General features: G+C 40.8%; 1 protein-coding gene across 1 annotated transcript in view; it reads left to right on the forward strand.

The window, feature by feature from the left end:
• The window catches only part of LOC308104822 (neuronal membrane glycoprotein M6-a-like), a gene marked incomplete at both ends in the record, with an annotated part of 53069 nt that extends 39870 nt beyond the window's left edge, over positions 1 to 13199 (forward strand). The window contains 5 exons of the mRNA XM_080455354.1: positions 1624 to 1780; positions 3571 to 3724; positions 7895 to 7971; positions 9150 to 9215; positions 13047 to 13199. Of these exons, the coding sequence (XP_080311480.1) occupies positions 1624 to 1780; positions 3571 to 3724; positions 7895 to 7971; positions 9150 to 9215; positions 13047 to 13199 (607 nt within the window). The remainder of the gene's footprint in view (positions 1 to 1623; positions 1781 to 3570; positions 3725 to 7894; positions 7972 to 9149; positions 9216 to 13046) is intronic.
• Positions 13200 to 21761: the final 8562 nt, after the last annotated feature.

The raw sequence follows: 21761 nt of genomic DNA on the forward strand, positions 1-21761 counted from the left end.
TGTGCTATAACCACGCCCGCGTGGTTAACACTGTACTTCCGGAAAGAAACTAAGATCTAAACAATGAGTCTACAGCACAAAACTATGATAACCATGTTTACAACGCCTTTTTACTGCTTTCTCCATGGACTATAAACCTGTATGACTACAAGCATTGTGCAGACAAAACAAATGTGTTTATTTACTATCTGCTTTGATCTACGTATATGTATATCCTATTTCCTCAATGTGTGGGGTGTAGACGACAGATGACTCCAGATCCACGTCTTGTACACACTGAGTGTTAATTTAACTCTAAACAAACTGTTCAATTATCTCTGAGGATGTGAATGGGTGTCTCACATTACACTGGCTGCGTCTCACATTTCTAAACTGTCAGTATCGAAGAACATCAACTGTCATCTGAGATTAATAGCTCTTTGCTGAAACGTGTAAGCCTGCTTATGTAAAATAAATAATACTCAATAATACTTTAATTCATGCGTTTTGGGGTGCGGCTAATTCCATTTGAAGGAGAGAATAATGATCGTATATCTCCATCTGATCTAAAATCTGACACAGAATCCTTATACAGGATGTTGGATAAGTATTTCTGCTTTCTGCAGAGTCATCTATACATCGCTATATGTTTTTATTTATTATTGGACTTAATTGACCATTATTTGACCTGTTCTGTATTCCGTCCCTCTTTTTCTGTTGCTTTTTACCCCCTTTTCTCCCCAAATGAGTCATTATACCACTTCATTCCTCCGCACACACATTTGTGTGGTGTTATCTGACTCACCTGCCAGTGAGGAGCCCCCACCGGGAGGATGTAGAGCCTCCATCCTATCTTCCTGCCCAACGCTGATCTGCTGACTTCTGGCTTATGCTACTTTATGTGCAGTGATGAGCTGTGGATGTTTGAGCTAGTGGGGCTCTGTTTTATGACGTCACATGCACGCGCACGCATGTGCATGTGCACATAGCCGATCAGCTCAGAGCTAGTTGAAATACTGTATTCAACATGTGATTTTTAATGTTATTATATTTCTTATAATATGATAACATAGTTAATATCAATAGTTGCATTGTTAATTTGTTGTTTTTATTTTTGTTTCAATTAAAAAATTATTTTATTTTCCTTTTAGTTTTATATAAAAGCCCTTTACATAGACTCACCCACACATAAGTACTTATAATCATCAGACAATAATCAGACAACTTGTCTTTACTTGAATTACTTGTTTTATTTTTAAGACTTACATTTAGAACGTCCAACAACGGACAGGGATAACTTCGTGAGTGTCTGGTAGGCTACAGCTCTTGTTCTGGGGTCCTCTGCTAAGCAATTAACCCTTTCACACTCGGCAGTGCATTTAATTCTCATGCATGCAAACACATTCAATTCAAGTCCATGGCTTTTCTCGAGTAGCCTAATGTTGTGCAAAGCAGCCAGGTAGAGGCTATTGTTTTAGGTGTTGAGAACGGCTCGCCGCTGACGGCGCGTGCCTGTGGGGCGGGCGTGCGTGCAGCTCCAGAGCTACCGGGGCGCCGCCCCTGTGAGCCCCCCCTGCAGCTCATCCCTGCTTATGTGAGAAATTAAACATGTTCTAATGGCGTGTGTGTGTGTTCTCTTCACAGTATTGACATTCTGAAGTACATCATCTATGGACTGGCGGCCGGGTTCTTCATGTTCGGCGTTCTCCTGCTGGTGGAAGGGTTCTTCACCACCGGAGCCATCAGAGATCTGTATGGAGAGTTTAAGATCACCGCCTGTGGACGTTGTCTCACTGCCTTCGTAAGAATACTTCATATTACGCCAATACGTTGACACTGTGGAGACTGGGTTATTATGGGAACCATTGCTTCTAATGTTACCGTGTAATACAGGGGTCTTCAACGTTAACAGGCCAAGGACCCCTTAGCTGAGAAAGAGATGAAGCAGGGACCCCTCCCACTACATATTGTATAACATTATGTTGCAGATTAAACCTTGTATAGTTCATTGGGTTCATTCTAATGCGTATTTTCAGATAGTTAACCCTTTAAACCCTCAATATTTAGTCAACTTGACCGTTGGCGCTGTACTTGGTCTGCTCTATTTTCCCTCTACAGCAACTCTCCGAAAATAGCCGATCTCAAGCTCACAATGCTTCGCAGCGCGAGGCGTTGTGAGCTTGTAGATCTGCTATTTTCGGCTACTGTTCCCCATCACACAAAGATTTGGCGTACCCAGGGGCGTCACAGGCGCCTGATTATGGATCCCACCAACGCTCCAGGATTTAGACCCGCCTTACCTGTCTGATTGGCTACCTGGCAGGCATAGTTTTACTGAGGTTAGGGTTAGGGTTAAGGTTAGGTTTAGGCATAGTTGCAAAAACGAGAACTGTCAATCACAGCGACTACTGAACAATCACAGCGGGGTTTGCCAAGAGCTAGAGTGGGATCCATAATAACGCGTCACAGGCTCTCAGAAGGTGGGGGGGATGCACTTTTGGTGGACGCGTCACGGGTGCGTGCGTGCGAAATTTTCCGGTTATTGGGCGGATTTTCATACTTTTTTGTTTTGTTTTTGGCTACTTTAAAATTTTGGTTTTAGGGTTAGGTTAGGGATATGTTATTTAATTCTTATTTTTGCTGATTTATTATCAAAACATTTAAAATTATTATTATTATTATTATTATTTAATTTTTTTGCATTGGGTGGGCCAGCTTTCTATGTAGGTGGGCCCTGATACACATGATGAAAATAGAGCTATACTGTCCAATTTGACAATACTGTACAATACCAAATACTCTAAAACCAGTTCACCCGTGATGCAAGCTTGTACATCTGCTATTTTTGTGCAGTATTTGAATTTTTATACCTTTGAATTTTTAAGACAAATGTTCTCTTCTGGGGGTCCCTGGCACAAAACATTTTCAGATGGGGGTCCATGGCTAAAATGAAATGTATTAAAATATTTTGAAAATAGCAGATGTACAAGCTCACAATGAAATCAGCAGCTTTATGTTATGGAACGGGGAAAAAAAGAAAAACAGCCAGACAAAAAGGGGGGGGGGGGGTATGAAATCACGGATCTGTGAGGGTGTCGGAGTGGTTCATTCAGTGGTGGACAAAGATACTCAAGGACTACTCAAGTATAGATAGTCAAATATTACTCAACTGCAAGTGAAAGTTGCTAAATTATATTTGCACTTGAGATAAAGTACTGGAGTACTAGCTTTTTAGAATACTAAAATATTCAAAAGTATAATTATGCTTGTAAAAATAGTTCCAAAAATAGTTCACCCCAAAAATCACTTTTTGGGGTGATTGGAGACTTGAATTATTGGATATTTTTTGTTTTTTGTCGCAGCGGTTCCGGAAGGAGATACAAAGGAGACTCTTTGTGTCTCCTACTGGAACCGCTGCCGGTCATCAAATATTGGCTTAGGAATGAGATGATGAGAAATATCCATGAATTCAAGTCTCCTACTTAAGTAAAATTCATAGAAATCCATAGGAAAAAAAGTGATTTGGGGCGTGAACTATCCCTATTATTCAAAAGTACAGCAAAGTACATTTCTTTCTATCTTTCTCTCTAGCTGATGTTCCTGGCCTATCTGTTCTTCTTGGTGTGGTTGGGAGTGACAGCATTCAGCAGTGTTCCAGTGTTCATGTACTTCAACGTGTGGTCCATGTGCCAGAACACCAGCCTGGTGGAGGGAGCCAACTTCTGTGTGGACCTCCGTCAGTTTGGTGAGACACTGAGCTATAGTCCATGTTTATCTCTTCTGTGTGGACCTCCGTCAGTTTGGTGAGACACTGAGCTATAGTCCATGTTTATCTCTTCTGTGTGGACCTCCGTCAGTTTGGTGAGACACTGAGCTATAGTCCATGTTTATCTCTTCTGTGTGGACCTCCGTCAGTTTGGTGAGACACTGAGCTAAAGTATAGTCCATGTTTATCACACCAATTCATCTGAATAACCTTTTAATCAGTGTTGATTTTGACAGATGTAGTTTTAGTCATAGTCTTTTGAATAAAATTCCATTTAGCTTTAGTCATATTTCAGTCATCTGAAATGTTTTAGGGTTAGTCTAGTTTTAGTCAACTAAATATCATAAGATTATAGTCGACTAAATCTACAGTTGATTTAGTCGACTAAAAGTATTTTGGCGGTGCCTTGATGGCGTCGTAATGGCTGATTTTTCACCTGGTTGCATGCTGAAAATAGCAGATCTACAAGCTTGTAGCTTGTAGATCTGCTATTTTCAGAACCCAACCAAGCATAAAATTACTTGTCTTTTAGTTCTACTGGATCTCTTCTCCACTAGCCCATCCCTAACATTTTAATCTAGTTTTTATTTGTTGACGAAATTGTCAATATTTCTCAATCTTAGTCATCATAGCTTTTTATTTTGTTTTTATTTTGTTTTTGTCAGTGAAAAAAGGTACTCGACGAAACATCTTTTGCTTTGAGAGGGTGAGATATGGAGAGAGAACATACGTACGTACATACGTATGTACGTACGTACGTACGTACGTACATACATACAGTAGTGGCAGACAGGTGGAATAGAGATAAAACACTCTAAAACCACCACAGTGACCTGATGGGTTCCACATCATTATTGTTCATGAAATAAAACATAATGTCACAGCTAGGTAACATACATCTGACCCACCATAATCAAAAGGATAACGCAAAAAAAGCTTACAGCTTGTTACGGGGCCAGAGCTCAGCTCTGGACCTGTTTTAAGATTGGCAGTATTCTTCTGTTTCTGCCACTTTTCTGGGTGAACCGTCGCTTTTTACGAAAAAGAAATAATTCTCACAATCTTTCGTCAAAAGGTGGCGCTATAGCACTCAATTGAAAATGCCAACTTTGAACAGGTAGAACTCATGCCCTGTTTGACCTACATCCATAAAACTTCAATACACACATGCGTCTTCTCATGATGAACAACTTTTACCCTCTGACTTTTGACCTCTGACCTTTAGATCTCCCACCATTTTGAATTATATGAAAAGCAGCTAAAACCTATCTCCTCCTGGGATTTTGGAGCAATCTGCACGAAACTTTTTACACATGAACTTTGGAGCAAGCGGATTTTCCATAAGTGAAAAAATGAAGCTTTAATGAGCCAATGAATATTGCAGTTTTATGACAATTATTCATCTGCCCCTATCACATTTCTTTGAAACTTTGCGGTAATGTTGAGGGTCATTCCAAATATCACTGAAACCAATCTTACTCCAATTGGTCAAAGGGGGGCGCTATAGCGATTTTTTGAAAATGCAAACCTTAAACAGGCAAAAGTCATGCCTCGTTTGGCCGACAGCCATTAAACCTGCTTACACATGTGCCTTGACTCATGAGGAACACATCTATCACGTTGACCAGTAAGCTCCGCCCTTAGATTGTCCGCAATTTGGAGCCGTTTGAAAAACACTTAAACCCAGGATTTTCCAGCTATTTGCGTGAAACTGTATCATCTGTGTGATCTCTTTTTTCACAGTTTCTGTCTGTTGGTCCAATGCCTTCTCCCTTAAACGAATGCCTCACAACACCAAGGTTGCCAGTCCAAGCCTCACTTGATGCAGGCTTCATTAAAGTTGCATTGCACACAACATGACTGTATCAGTGAATACATGTGCAATTGTTAAACATAACATGAAATGCTTAACAATATTTGTTTGTACATTTTCTGACATAATTATGTTCTTGTAGAAAGTGAGCAACAGCCCACCTGGCATATTCCCATGGATTGGATCTACCCACCTCACCTGCTGTCATTCCCTCTCAATCCATAATCACACCTGCCCTCACTCACTCCTCATTAGTCTCTCTCTCTCTCTCTCTCTCTCTCTCTCTCTCTCTCTCTCTCTCTCTCTCTCTCTCTCTCTCTCTCTCTCTCTCTCTACGTGTTTCTGAGCTTGTAGATCGGCTGCTTTCACTGGTTCAATTTGATCTTCAACAGACAACCTCTGCCTAGACAAAGCTATAGCACTATAGGTAGTGTTGCAGCCTGTCAATCCGAAGGTTGAGGGTTCGATTCCTGTTAATGGCAATAGGTTGAGACGTCCAATCAATCCATTCTGCTTCCATCTTTCTCTCTCTTCAATCTATTATGTTTCCATGTCTCTCTCTCTTCAATCTATTCCGTTTCCATGTCTCTCTCTCCGCCCTTAGATTGTCCGCAATTTTGAGCAGTTTGAAATACACTTAAACCCAGGATTTTTCAGTTATTTGCGTGAAATGGTATCATCTGTTTGACCTCCGTTTTCACTGGATCAGGTCTGTTGGTCCAATGGCTTCCCGCTTAAGTGAATGTTTCACAACATCAAGGTTGCCGGTTCAAGCCTCACTTGGTGGAGACTTCATTTAAAGTGCATTGCAAACAACAAGACTGTATTAATGAATACATATGCAATTGATAAAGATAACATGAAATGCTTATCTGAGAAGGTATGTTTTTGCAATGTATGACATACTTCATTCTGAAAATAGGCGATCTACAATCTCAAAACTTTTCAGATAGCAACGTGTTTCTGAGCTTGTAGATCGGCTGCTTTCACTGGTTCACTTTTATCTTCAACAGACAACCTTAGCCTGGACAAAGCTATAGCACTATATGTAGTGTTGCAGCCTGTCAATCCGAAGGTTGAGCGTTCGATTCCTGTTAATGGCAATAGGTTGAGATGTCCAATCAATCCATTCTGCTTCCATCTCTCTCTCTCTCTTCAATCTATTATGTTTCCATGTCTCTCTCTCTCTTCAATCTATTCTGTTTCCATGTCTCTCTCTCTCTCTCTCTCTCTCTTCAATCTATTCTGTTTCCATGTCTCTCTCTTCAATCTATTCCGTTTCCATGTCTGTCTTTCTCTCTCTCTCTCTCTCTCTCTCTTGAGGGGCGGCCATAGCTGAGTGGTTAGTGAGCCAGCCTAGGGAGCCAGAGGCCCTAGTTGCCCCAGGTACGATTCCAGGCCAGGCCAGCAAATGAAATTTGTCCCTGAGCAAGACTCTTAACCCCTAATTGCTCACAGGCCCTCATTGGAAACCAGACCGCAAGGACTTTCATGAACGGACCTGTTAAAGGAATTATCCTTATCTCTTCAATCTATTCCGTTTCCATGTCTCTCTCTCCGATCTACAATCTCACAACTTTTCAGATAGCAACGTTTTGTGAGCTTGTAGATCGGCTACTTTCACTAGTTTTCGTTCCGAGGAGACACAAAAATGCCTTTATTGGTAAATGGTATGTGAACCAGTGATCTAGAGTAGTTCGGGACACAGAGGCTTGGTTCATAATTGACGGAAATACTTATAAATATCAACAGACACTACCAGGGAGGCCATATATCTAGCTCAATGAGAAGAGCGGTAACCTTGGAGTCCGTAGATCGCTGGTTCGATCCCTGTCCACGACAATGTATTGAGGTGATCATGATTTGGCATTCTTGGGTTTACACATAGTGTTTCTTGAGGATAGGCTTAGGCGTTGTTTTACTGAGGATAGGGTTAGTGAGGGTTTAAAATGCTCATTTGTTAATTGCATGGTCTTCTTTCTCTCAAGTTCATTCTTCTATGTTTCTATGGCTTATTGTGCATATTACTTATCATTGCTTCTTTCTGTTTTCTTTCTGCATTCCCTGGCCCCGCTTATCGCTGCTTGCAGCTATATTTTCCATTGCATTCCAAACCATGGACTACTTTGTTTTATTATGTTTCAATTGCTGCAACAAACTGTAGCACTAATTGCATTTAATTTGTACATGTTAGAAAAAGAGATCAATGCTCTACCAACCCAGTGCTTGCTATCAGCTGTAAACATAGAAAAATGTGTGTGTGACTATTTGACTTGTTGGGGTATGATCTATGAAAGAACTACACATTATAAAAAAGGTGTTTTGTCATTCATCAGGCATGGTGGCCATTTCTGAGGAGAAGAAGGTGTGCACAGGATCTGAGAAGTTCTTCAAGATGTGTGAATCTAACGAGGTGAGTGTGCATGCGCGCGTGTGTTTGTGTGTGTGTGTGTGTGTGTGTGTGTGTGTGTGTGTGTGTGTGTGTGTGTGTGTGTGTGTGTGTGTTTGAGATATGTGGGGGGGGGGCAGCCACCATTATCCATGTGTGCTAAGCAGTGTTGTTGGGTAACGCTACTTTTAAAAGTAACTCTTTACGTTATAGGATTTATGGCGTTAAAATGTATTCCGTTACGTTACAGGATTACCTTCTGAGAAAAATAACTTGTTAGATTACTTTTGCGTTACCGATCGACGATCAAAAACCCGGAGCTGTGCTGGGCTTTGCCAAGACAAACGGCTAATTTGCATTGAAGTTCTTCTTACTTCAAATCCAAACATTATGTGAATACTTCCACAACCTTACTAAAGGATAACCTCTCTGTCTTCTCTCAATCTCTGCCATGTCGCACAGGCAGGACAAATTCATGTAATACAAAACCAACCCAGTAATACCGTCAGCCGTGTGACACTATCACACCAAAAGTGGTGACCTATTATGCAATTATGACACACAGTTGACGATTGATTGTCACACAAATGATTGCGATTAACAATTTCATTGTGCTTTTGGCATTGAACATTGAAACATTAAATGTAATTTCTGTTTGCCTTTATTACATTGGGTCATCGTAGAATCGTCTCATAAGAATTGTGGTCCAAAATGAAACAAACTGTCCTGGCAGGGACAGGGAGGAGACTGTATCGTTTACCATAGTCAGTCACTCATATTTGATACAGTCTGTTTCTGCTGATAATTTAATTAACGCTGTCAGTTGACGCTTCATACCCGTATGAGTCCAGCTGCCGGGCTTCTTTGTTTATTTTTGGAACACAGTTCTTATAAGCCGCGATATTAAAGAGATAGTTCACCCCAAAAATCACCCCATGGAGACTTGAATTAATGGATATTTTTTAGTTTTTGTCGCATTCCTAAGCCGATAATTAGATGACCAGCGGAACGGTATGAGACACAAAGGAGACTCTTTGTGTCTCCTCTTTGTGTCTCCTGGGAATTCAGACTTTGGTGCTCTATTGTTGCTGATGAGGTTGTGTTGTGTGTTGTGTTGTGTTGTGTTGTGTTGTGTTGTGTTGTGTTGTGTTGTGTTGTGTTGTGTTGTGTTGTGTTGTGTTGTGTTGTGTGTTGTGTTGCAGCTGGACCTGACCTTCCATCTGTTTGTGTGTGCGCTGGCCGGAGCAGCAGCTGCTGTCATCGCCATGGTGAGAACCTGTCTGTTGTTTTCACTCACAGAGCCATGGTGAGAACCTGTCTGTTGTTTTCACTCACAGATCACTGGCCTTATGGCCTCGACATGCTGCTCACAACGAGGGTCATGAGCTCATAGATCTGCTTTATGTTATATCAATCAGGCTTCACATGCTTGGTACAAATGTGTGTTACATGTAGGTAACCTCACGTCACGTTTTCAGACCAGTGTGATCAAATCTAGGCCACGCCTACTCCCCAACTAGTAACTATAATAACGTACATTATCCGCTATGTTACTGTTCCACCACATGAATGCCAAATGGATTAGTCTGGTCTCACTAGTCGCTACGAGTTAGAATAAAACGCATTCATAACATTTAGAGTTCAATTTGTTTTTAGATGAGCTAACCTGAAAGTTTATAGGTAGGCCCTAACATTATGAATAAAGGGGATCACAGGCTTGATCAATATTAAATCGTTGCTGTCGGGAGGAAACCTTTTTTTATATATTACAATGATAGTGAAAATACCGGATCTATAAGCTCACAACGTGTGAGTTCACAACGTGTCTTTTAGATCGTCTATTTTCAATATTCTGATGAGACACCTATCATTTTGGTTTCACCACCAATGTTTCCATGGAAACTGAAAGGAGAGACACGTGTGTGTCTGTGTGAATGTGTGTGTGTGTGTGTGTGTGGTGTGTGTGTGTGTGTGTGTGTGTGTGTGTGTGTGTGTGTGTGTGTGTGTGTGTGTGTGTGTGTGTGTGGTTTCACAGGCATGACGTGATGCTATAAGGAACCATCTGAAAACAGAGTGTGTTTTCAGATGGTGTGAGAGAGTGAGAGTGTGAGAGAGAGAGATAGAGAGAGAGAGAGGGAGAGAGAGAGAGAGAGAGAGAGAGAGAGAGAGAGAGAGAGAGAGAGAGAGAGACAGACAGACAGACAGACAGACAGACAGACAGACAGACAGACAGACAGACAGACAGACAGACAGACAGACAGACAGACAGACAGATAGACAGAGTCGATAGAGAAACATACACTCTATCTATATAAATCCACAGTGTTGAGTTGACACTTGAGGCGTTAATTTGACACACCCACCCATAAGCATTCAGCTAATACTTTGACTTTAACTGTATTGTTCATTCAAATTGAAAAACAATTGACAATAGTGTAATGTTAACATTGCATTTGATTGAAATCTACCGTTAAAACTTAATTTAATTGTAAAGGCCCTTAAATGTTCAAAGTGAAATTAGCTGCAAAAAAAGCTCAGAGAAAATAAATGATTGAATGATCACAATCCAGAAGGGAGAGAGACTTCATATAGAAAAATAGGAATAACTGAAATAAACTGCTGTTTTAATGACTCACAAACAGTTTTTTGAAAATAACATATGTTACTGTAATATCAGTGGTTCTCAAACGTATTCATGTCAAGGACCCCCCAAAATGATGTATTTGGCCGCCCATCCCTATCTCAAAATATTTTGTTCCAGGGACCCCCTGAACGAAGCAAAGATTTGAGTTACAAATGCTTTAAAAATATATATATTCAAAATACATTTTCACAGGTTTTTCAAAAATAGCAGATATACAAGCTCATAGTATGGCACCGAGTGCCGCACTATGAGCTTGTAGATTTGCTATTTTTGAATGCTGAATGTATAGATGCATACAGTAGGTGGATGCATGGATGAGAAGATGAAGCAATGTTGTTTTTTCTTTATTTCATTACGTCATGGTCAATACACCAGCAACACTGCAGCGCAGGCACTGCTCAGGTGGCACTGCCCTGACACCTAGTGGGCAGATGAGCTCACTACAAAAACAGTCTAGATCAGGGGTCTTCAACGTTTTTCAGCCCCAAGGACCCCCTAGCTGAGAGAAAGATGAAGCAGGGACCCCCCACCACTACATAATGTATAAAATCGTGTTGCAGATTAAACTATTTCATAGCTTTCAAAGATAGCTTCATAGACTTGTTTGACAGCACTATCATCAATGCTGTGTAAATTAATGTTTAATTTCAGACATTTAAACCACTTAAACCCTCAAGTAAACTTGAACTTTGGCTCGGTACTTGGTCTGCTCTTTTTCCATCCTACACCAAACCTCTTTGTCGAAAATAGCTGATCTACAAGCTCACAACGGCTTGCAGTGCGAGCCGTTGTGAGCTTGTTGTGAGCTTGTTGTGAGCCGTTGTGAGCTTGTTGTGAGCTTGTTGTGAGCCTTTGTGAGCTTGTAGATCTGCTATTTTTGGCTTAAGTTTGTAGTAACTCTGAGGACCCCCTAGGGTCCCCCCTGTTGAAGACCCCTGGTCTAGATGATTCCAGCGGCCTGGAATGAGACCAGGAACACTGAATGGTATTTAGTAAATATAGCTGATACTACATACAGTATAAAAAACCCTGTTGACATTGTGTTTCTCTCGCTCCCCTCCCCTCTTTCTAACCCCACCCGTCTTTGCTTCATGCCCCCCCAGGCCACGGCTCTGATGGTTCTAATATATAACAGTGTGCTTCGATCCTCACAGAGTCAGAACCGCTACTGTACTCGGTTCTGACTCACAACGTTCTACACACACTGACTGACAGGAAATACAAACAAACAATGCACTTCAAAGCTATAGCCTGGCATGGCCAGACTAATATCGCTGCGTAGATAGGCTATTAGTCTGGAATCTCTGTGTGGAACATTCCCAAGCGGCGAATAAAAAAAAATGCCTCTGGTGATAAACCCACCCCTTATTTCACTACTTCGGAGGGAGTGAAATCCAATCACAACTGAGCGGTGCCAGACCAAATCTGGCAAGGGCCATTTTTTTTTTGCAATGGCAGATTGGTCTGGTTTCCAGGCTACTTCAAAACAGTCACAGAGAACAGGACCGCGCCCATATCAGCCTTATTGACTCAGCTTCATCTATGGAGACATGTTTTCATTGATACAATGTGACAATATTTACCTTCCAGTCTTTCTTTTTCATTTAGAATTTTACTTTTTTAATATATATTATTTATATATTGGCTATCTCACCAAAGTTAAGAAGGTTATTGTTCTGTATTATGCCAATTCTAACCAGCAGTGGCCTTGTGGTTAGAGTGGGACGCCCTGAGATGGGAAGGTTGTGGTTCAATTCCCCCAGCCGGGTCATACCAATAAGATTATAAACATGGGATCCAATGCCTCCCTGCTTGGCACTCAGCATCAAGGGTTGGATGGGGGGGCAAGTTCCTGTGACATACTGGCGTCTTGTACAGGAGGTGTACTTGTACATCATGTCCAGTAGCGGGTGTACTTGTACATCATGTCCAGGAGGGTGTAGCCTACTTGTACATCAAGCCCCACGCGGTACAGAAACAGGAGATAGGCTCCTATGGGCCACATGGCAAGGCTTGTGGCAAGGCTATGTGGACAATAATGTACGTTATGACATACTCTTAGAGAATATGGCCAAATGGTCATGTCACCTCACACAGCTTCTTGAACCAAAGATAACTCCATGCTAACTGTACTATTGTGTGTGTGCGTGCTTGCGTGCGTGCGTGCCTGTGTGTGTGCCTGCGTGCGTGTAACAGCTGATTTATTGTGGTCTAATAAACTACATTGGAAACTAAATGCAACGATTCTGTTCAATTAAAATCAATTAATTATGTTATAAACACAAGAACAACGGAAGGTTTAATTTCCTCTCTAACATTGTACTAACACTGCTTTAACTTGACACTACTCCTCCTCTCCTCTCCTCTCCTCTCCTCTCCTCTCCTCTCCTCTCCTCTCCTCTCCTCTCCTCTCCTCTCCTCTCCTCTCCTCTCTTCTCCTCTCCTCTCCTCTCAGGTGCATTTCCTGATGGCTTTAGCCGCTAACTGGGGCTACCTGAAGGATGCCAGCCGGCTGCAGAAGTACGAGGACATTAAGTCCAAGGAGGAGCAGGAGCTGCATGACATCCACTCCACGCGCTCCAAAGAGCGCCTCAACGCCTATACATAAACACACACACACGCACACGCACACACACAAACAAACACACACACACACACACACACACACACACACACACACACACACACACACACACACACACACACACACACACACACGCGCGCGCGCGCACACGCACACACACACACACACACACACACACACACACACACACACACACACACACTCACTAAGCTAATGTATGTGTACATATTCATATAGGTAGTGGAAAACAAATGTGAATTGGTACACACATCGACGTACGGTATAAGCGTTAAATGTATTATCGCGGAGAAACAAACACGCACACACGACGACATAAGCTGATGACGTTATTTTTTGGACACTAATTTATACTCCCGACGTGCGGCGGTGTCGCTTGCCTGGAGAGAAATAGCTGATTTTACGTTAGTTAGTACCTCCGCCGTACTGAGGAGGATAAATTATGATAAACCTCAATAACTACACATAGATGACACTGAATTTACCTGTGTGACACACATACCCACACACACACACACGCACGCATGCGCGGGCACGCACACGCACACACACACACACACATACACACACACACACACACACACACACACACACACACACACACACACACACACACACACACACACACACACACACACACATAGATGTTGAATCTCTGGAATCGTGAGGGTTGTGGTCATGTCACGCTGTGTCGTCGTCTTGAATAAAATACATTCCTGTAAAGAAAGTTGTGCGCCCTCTACTGGCCATAATTCCACACAATGGCCGTTTGGGTTCTTACGTCAGCCCCGGGTGTTGGACGTAGGAGTTGAAATGGCCACTGCGTGAATATGGACAACATGCAGAGCGCAAGCTTTCTCGCATCAACCTATAGTATTGTACTTCCTTATAATGCCCAGCCTACTCCACTCCTGTCCTTCCCTAGCTAGTGTCCTAGTTGTGGCTGTGTCTTCTCTCTCCTAACCTCTCTCAGCAGTTTCCCTGTCCCCCCCCCCCCGTTTTGATGCACGTGTTTTAACAACTTCAATATATTCTTCACCGTACGACAAATGCCGAAAATAGCATATCAACGCAGCACGTAGATATGCTATATTTGCTGTTGAGTTAAGAAAATGTCTGAAGATTTCCGAAAAGGTTCGGAAAATGTAAAAAAAAATTGTCTCCTCTCTCCTCACATTTCACACCAGCTCCCCTCCCCCCTTTTTTTAACCTCTTTTGACGCACGTATTAATCTTCAGAAACAGCACAACATCTCCACGCTGCACCTAGCTGTCTATGCCGTGTGTGTGTGTTACATTTTATTTTTTATCAATATTTTAAACCACATTTTTGCCAAATGTATGTGTCATTTTGGCATGCAGGGCATTTGCAGGGGTGGGGGATTTGTATTTATTATTATTATTATTATTATTATTATTATTATTATTATTATTATTATTATTATATTTTTACATTTTTGTGTAATGAATCAATGTTTCTATATTTCTACACACATGCACACCATTTGTGACGTTTTACACTTCAATATTCAATTATGTCTATTTTTCCATTTTAATACGTGTAGGAGCTTATGTGACCAAACTTTCACTTTCATACAACGTATTACACTTACGATACTTATACTACTAATGATGGCTTTCTAAATGATGGTGGTTGTGGTTTTATTTGGTTTTAGTAGGTATTTCTAGTTGGGGAGGGTGAATGGGTGAGACCCTCATGATTTTCAGTTTGACTGAACTGTGGTGCTTGTAATAATCACACATGTTTCATATCTACTGTTCAGGTCGTATTGAAGATGAACTATCATTCCATAAAATTACAAGTTTGAAACTGATTTAATGTAAGATGGCATTCCGTATAGTTTCTATAAGTGCGTTCCAGTTGCTCCCATTCAATCATCTCATGAAGTAGGTAGCTAAGCATCAATGGTGCATTGGTACCCCTGCTAAAACATTGTAAGATCTGTACTAAACCCTGGAAGGTGTCATCTGCAAGAGGTTATTTATAACTGTAAAGCAAATTGTGATCTTAATAAATGGTGGCACTGTAGTCATTTAAAATGTTAGACCAAATGTGGTTGACAAACATCATGGCTCTCTCAGCTGCAAAAGCTCATTGACCGAATCTGGCCTTTGTCGAGGACACTGATCCGCACAACTGAACACGAGGAAATGTGACTTCTCATTCGGAAGAACAAATGCACCAACTAGCGACAGCCCCCCTTGTGTCTCCGTCCAAATCATATAACAAATAAGGATCCAGGTTTTAAAAAAAAAGAAACATAATCCAAATATCACAATGTCTCCCTTTGGTGCTTGACCCCCCACAATTATGACTTGCAGCAGCTATATTTATTATAGACAAAAACATCTGGGTTGATATTAGAGCAGACCTGCATCTTTTATAAGACTGAGTACCGTGTATCAGGACAACTAATCTACTGTGAACAAGACGCCAGGACACTTATCTTCTTCATCAGCACAACTTTGACCCGCTTAACACCGTTTAGTTGCTCAGTCTAGACGAATCTATTCTTACTTTACCATCGTGTGTGTCTTGTGTTTACGTTTGATTGTGCAGACTCCACCATTCCTATGGCAGTAATGATGATGATGATGATGATGATGATGATGGTGGTATGGATTATGATGATCATATCATGAGATAGAGATTTGATGTGGTTGTATGAAAACACACACACACACACACACACATACTGTACACACAAAAGCACACGTGTGCAAGCACACAATCACATGCAAATACCTCCTTCACTGCCATTACCATGAGCCATAGTGTGTTTCTTATTTTCTCCAACAATTCACGCATTTTTTCATCTCTTCGACTTTTTTAAATATGAAATAATAATTTAAAATGGACAAAAAAAAAACAATACGTTGGGAGTATACAGCACTGTACATAGATAATTCTGTATCAATATATTATACATACAGTATATGTGAAACACTTCGGGCAGGGCAGCCGAGATGATGGTTTCCCATTCGGTACAGAGTCTGGAGGAACACATTCTGTCACACTGATATGGTTTTAGGAATCCTGTCACAGTGACCTACATAGATCTGGGTTTTTAACAAAGGGAACCAAGGTTGACCAGAAAAACTAAAGATCTTTGCAGCAGGAATCTGATCTCCTTCTGGCTGTCCAACAAAGTCAAACAGTAGACTGAGAAAAGTAGATTCCTACTTCATAGGTTCTGTGCATTAACTGTAGTCCCCAGAAGGTAGCCCCGTTTCAGTTTCCCAAAACTTCATTTGATTGGCTCAGGAGTAGATTTGAACCGGAAACACGTGTGACACCATACATGCTTCTGGTTCCTGTTCAGTGTCCCGGCTTTTCCAAAGATCTCGTAGAAACCAAGACTCAAAAAGTATGATTGATTTCCTGTGTCTGTGTCACATGGGTTTAGGAGATCAGGAGTAGCATGTGAGTCTCTAGATTCCAGTGAAGAAGCGACCACCAGCACAGATTATGACCCATTGTGACTGAAGTATTCGTTCGAGACCTGTGTCGAGGTCTGTGTCAATAACAAATTCTCATGAGATCTAGCAACAGTGATCACGGGTTAGTATGTTCACAAGATCTGATGTTGACATGGAGTAGCCACGCCCACATAGGAGCCCATTGTGTACCATTCATACTAGTGGCGAGGCGTGGGCTTGGCTATCTTGGTGATTTATCGGGGATCTTTGCCCATTGCTTCATTTGATTGGCTCAGCAGCAGATTTTAACTGACATTTCTGCGTAAACTTGAAGGGACAATGTGGTCAATGGGCTTTCTCTTCTTTGTTGAGGCAGCCTTGAGGAGATCAGACCTCATTCAGTTATTTATTTCCTTTTGACTTTTGGTGCCACCAAATGTAACATCACATGCATTAGAACCAACACCAGCAATAGCCATGTTTCCATTCAAGCATTTGCATGTGCATTATGATATATACTGCATTACCAAAGCTTTACCAAACAACTTCAACAGCACAACAAGAGGCCAGTTAAGTAGCTAAGTGATAAATTGCTATTGAAACAGGTCTGAAATGATCACATTAGCTGGTGACAAATCATGCTAACATTTGCCTGCCAACTCATTTGGTCACTAGACGCTACTGTAAAAGCACATAATTCCACTTTGCTTTTTTTATTTTTTATGTTTGCCCAACACTTTAACCACTTAAGCCCTAAGGCTACTTTCGTAACCCAGGTTCTCTGATGATGTTTTATACTATACTTTGTCAATGGGGAGGCCTGCAGGGGTTGAAGTGGTTCAACTTGGATGGAAACATGACTAATGACTTCTATAAGGACGTGAAAGCAGCTCTGAGGCCCATGTGGACATCCATCTCGGCTGCCTGGCCCCGTTACAGTCTGTATTTTTAACGGTCTAGTTTTGCAGTAATAGTATTCTATCGTTTCATTGCCTGACAATGGTTATGTCTTGTCAGTGTTTTTAACCTCGGATTTGATGAAAAAAAAAGTTAATTTCTTGTACAATTATTGACCCATGGTGAGCTCTCTCTCTCTCTCTCTCTCTCTCTCTCTCTCTCTCTCTCTCTCTCTCTCTCTCTCTCTCTCTCTCTCTCCCTCTCTCTCTCTTATTCTTGATGTGTAAGTGCATTGGAATCCCGACCATGGGACCTGTGTATAGTCTTGCAGCATTGGTTATTACCAGAGGGAAAAAAATAAATAAAAATAACAACGATGGTATTGATATTAATAATGATCATCTTGTACTAGGTAAAAAAAAAAAAAGAACAAAAAAAACATGAAAGTGAATCTCGATGTTCTATGTGGCATGGTTATGCATTCAATTATTATTAGTTCTACGGAATACAACTAAACAAAAAAGAGCAATTTTCTTTGATTACGCTTTAGTTTTCTTTTATACTGTCCTGCTTTCAAATTTTTGTTTCTTTCACTTTTCAATGTGCAGTATCGCAATTCCTCTTGCTAACTGTTGTATTTTTAACACCAGAGGAATATATTATTGCAGTTTGATGAACCAAAACCGCCCATAAGTTCCCAGATGCAGCACATGATGGATTTGTATGCAATACGCGCATGAACCTGTGATTGTAGAACTCATGAGGAATTTTAGTTTGTGTTTGTTTTTTTATTGTTTGGCCTCAGGTTTGCGAAACTCCTGCGTAATGTATAATGTTCTGGCTATCCAGTGTCCTGAGCCCAATGCAGTCTTATGCTTGATTGACACTCCATCGTGTCGCTCAGTGGAAATACAATATCTATAAGCTCACAACAAGCTTATAGATCTGTTATCTTCAGCACACGGCCAAATATAAATCAAGGCTTTACATGCTAAGAGGCATGAGGTGTAGGCTACCCTGCCTGACGGCCAGGACAGAAAAGGAGTGGGGATTTGTCCTTTTATCATCAAGCAGTGTATATCACTGTTGAATTGAGCTCAGACGAGGCGGAATTTCTTCAGTTTACAGACTGCCGTCTTTACGGGAAGAAGTATTCGATTCTGAGGGCCAAAGGAAGGTCAGACCAGGCGGTGAAATTAGTTCAAACTCCTCCCCATTTCACAACTAGAGAAAAGGCGTGAGCTCTTCTGGGCCAGGCCTCTGGCCTTGTCCTCGCTGTCCTCTGGCTGGATGTAACGTTTGTTTTTCGTTTGAGTCTTAATGCCTTTTGTCATTTTGTGAAGGTGAATCTGTGCATCGCCATGTATTTACCTGGTGTCCCAAATACCATGTGCCTCCCCTTGGTGCTCACCAGATAGTGTGACTTCATTCTATCGACCATTAAAAAAAAAAAAAAAAATATATATATATATATATATATATATATATATATATATATATATATATATATATATATATATATATATATATATATATATATATATATACAGTAATCGATTAAGCACTTAAGCATTATTTCACACTTCACCACACAACGGTGTCATGCAGAAATAGTGAAAATAGCAGATTTACAAGCTAGATCGACTATTTTCACTTTTTGAAATTGTTCAAAATTTGCGTATACCCAAAATAGGGATCAATTTTTGATAGATTATGTTTGATCTGATCTAGTACAAGCATCGCTGCTGTCAGGCGAATTAACTATAACCAATCACAGCGATATTCAATCCCCTGGTTTCTCAACATCAGGTCCGGGGACCACCAGGGGTCCAAATTAACCCTTCACGGGTCTGTACCTCTCAAATGGAACCAAATGGTACCATTTGTACACTCTTTGAGTTAAATTAACACTTGAGAGAATTTTACATCGTAGATCGGGATCCCAGCGATGAAGAATATATCAAATAGGGGTCCGTGGCCTAACGCATGTCAAACTTGGGGTCCTTGAAATTGCATGGGTTGAAAATCACTGATTGAATCCATGCATGGTGGCCAGGGGAGAGGCTGGTGGTCTAGGACGCTGGGTTTTTCTATTTTCTGTTCTCTCTTCTGTCTCTGCAGCTCTCTAGGCTTTTTTTATTTCACTGGGGTTGCTTACAGTAGTAGCAGGCTGTTCTCTGACTCAGTCCGTTTTTTGTACATAACTGTGCCAACCGCTTTGGGCAGACAGTGGCTTCTTTTTTTCCAACTATAGGAACGAAAACTTGCTTGCATAAACAAATAAAAATAAATAAAATACACTTGTGTACTTGTTGACGAGAACCATGCTGAGCCTGTGTCTTTAATCATACAATAACAGTGTTACATTGATGACTTTAAAGGACAACTTTGTTTTTTTACAACCAAGGTTTATGTTTTAGATTGTAATTAAAGTAAATAAAAGATGAGTGTTAAAATGTTTTAATTTACTGCTTTCTATAGTTTTAGCAATTTTCACGATTTTTTTTACAGTGGGCGGGGGCATTCTGTCCGGTGGCTAAATATGTCTTTTTTTACACAATAATCCGGCATTTTCTTTTTTAATTATTTACAGTAGCTCTTCTAGCCCCCAATAACTCACATCTGGCCATCAAAGACCACAGGGCCTTTTTTTTTTATTGTGTAAAAAAAGGCATATTTAGCCACCGGACAGAATGCCCCCGCCCACTGTAAAAAATATTGTGAAAATTGTTAAAACTATGGGAATATAGAAAGCAGTAAATTAAAAGAAAATAACTCTCATCTTTTATTTACTTTAATTACAAGCTAAAATATAAACCTTCGTTGTAAAAAAACAAAGTTGTCCTTTAATGATAAAATCTTATACAGTATGTCCTTTGCCTCCCTCTGCTGGCGGATACAAGTAATTGTAACAATGAACTGAACATCGGTGTGCTGTCTGCTTAACATAAATATATTGACATTGACAATGAAGAGGGACTGCACTTAAGTATACTTAAGTGTATTTATATTTATATTTTGGGATACTTATAACTTTCAATCCACTACATTTCAAAGACAAATATTGCACTTTTGACTCCTCTACATTTTTAGGAAGAGGGAAACTACATGAATTAACCACAGTGTCAAGAATTGACCCTTAACTGAAGACAGACTCGAAAGCAGGAACTCAAAACGCAAATCTACTTAACACTTGAACACTAAACTATAAACTTAATTGAAACAGGAGCAAACGCTGACAAACAAAACCAAGACATTGATCCAGCAATGAACTCTCGGGCAGTCTTCTAGAGACGTAATGAAAAGAAAAATAAGTTGTTCACACTTTTAGAGCATATAGCTGTGATCATAATGAGGACATAATGAAAACAGACATTAAAGGGATAGTTCACCCCCAAAATGGCCTTTTTCCTAACTAGTCGCCCCATGGAGACTTGAATTCATGGATGTTTTTTTTTGTTTTTGTCTCATTCCTAAGCCAATAATTTGATGACCGGCAGCGGTTCCAGTAGGAGACAGCGCTTTGGTAGTCTCCTACCGAAACCGCTGCCTACTGGTCCACTGGTCATCAAACTATTGGGTTTTGGTGGTGTAGCAAAAACAATAGCGTTGGCTATTTTTGCCACTGTTGTGACACCGTAGTATAACGTAGGGCATTAGTTTACAGAAAACAAAAACAAAAAAATCCTACGATATATAATTTAGATAAAACAGTAAAAAAAAAATACTGGGATAGTTACAGGGGCCCTGTCTTTCCCTAAGAGGACTGACCGTGGGTAGCTACTGGGACGTAAGTCGGGGGCTTGATCAACCCCAGCTGGGTCACCTGGGCGAGGGTGTATGTTGCGAGACCCGAAACACCCGTCGACCGCAGGCTACAACACTGATGATACGTCCCAGGTGCATCCACGTGATATTTTTTTATTTATTGCAGGACAAAAGCACTGTTGTAATCATCTCTCTGATATAATAATACAAATCAAGGCAGTGGACTTTTGATCAGAGTCATTCCTCACATCATGTTAATGATTAATGTTAATGATTAGTGTAGAGTTTAATGTTGGCTTGCTTGCAGGAGTCAGGTGTCAGTGCATGTTAAAGCTTACAGGCTGATGGTTCTACCTGGCTGATGGTTCTACAACTCATCTAGTAGTCAGGTAAGCACACACAACTTAATTAGTGTCATTGGTAACACCTATGAAGGAAGTAAGGAAGAGGCCCAATGTCTTTC

This window comes from Gymnoscopelus braueri, assembly GCF_963280865.1.
Source record: "Gymnoscopelus braueri genome assembly, chromosome: 2".
Classification (NCBI taxonomy): domain Eukaryota; kingdom Metazoa; phylum Chordata; class Actinopteri; order Myctophiformes; family Myctophidae; genus Gymnoscopelus; species Gymnoscopelus braueri.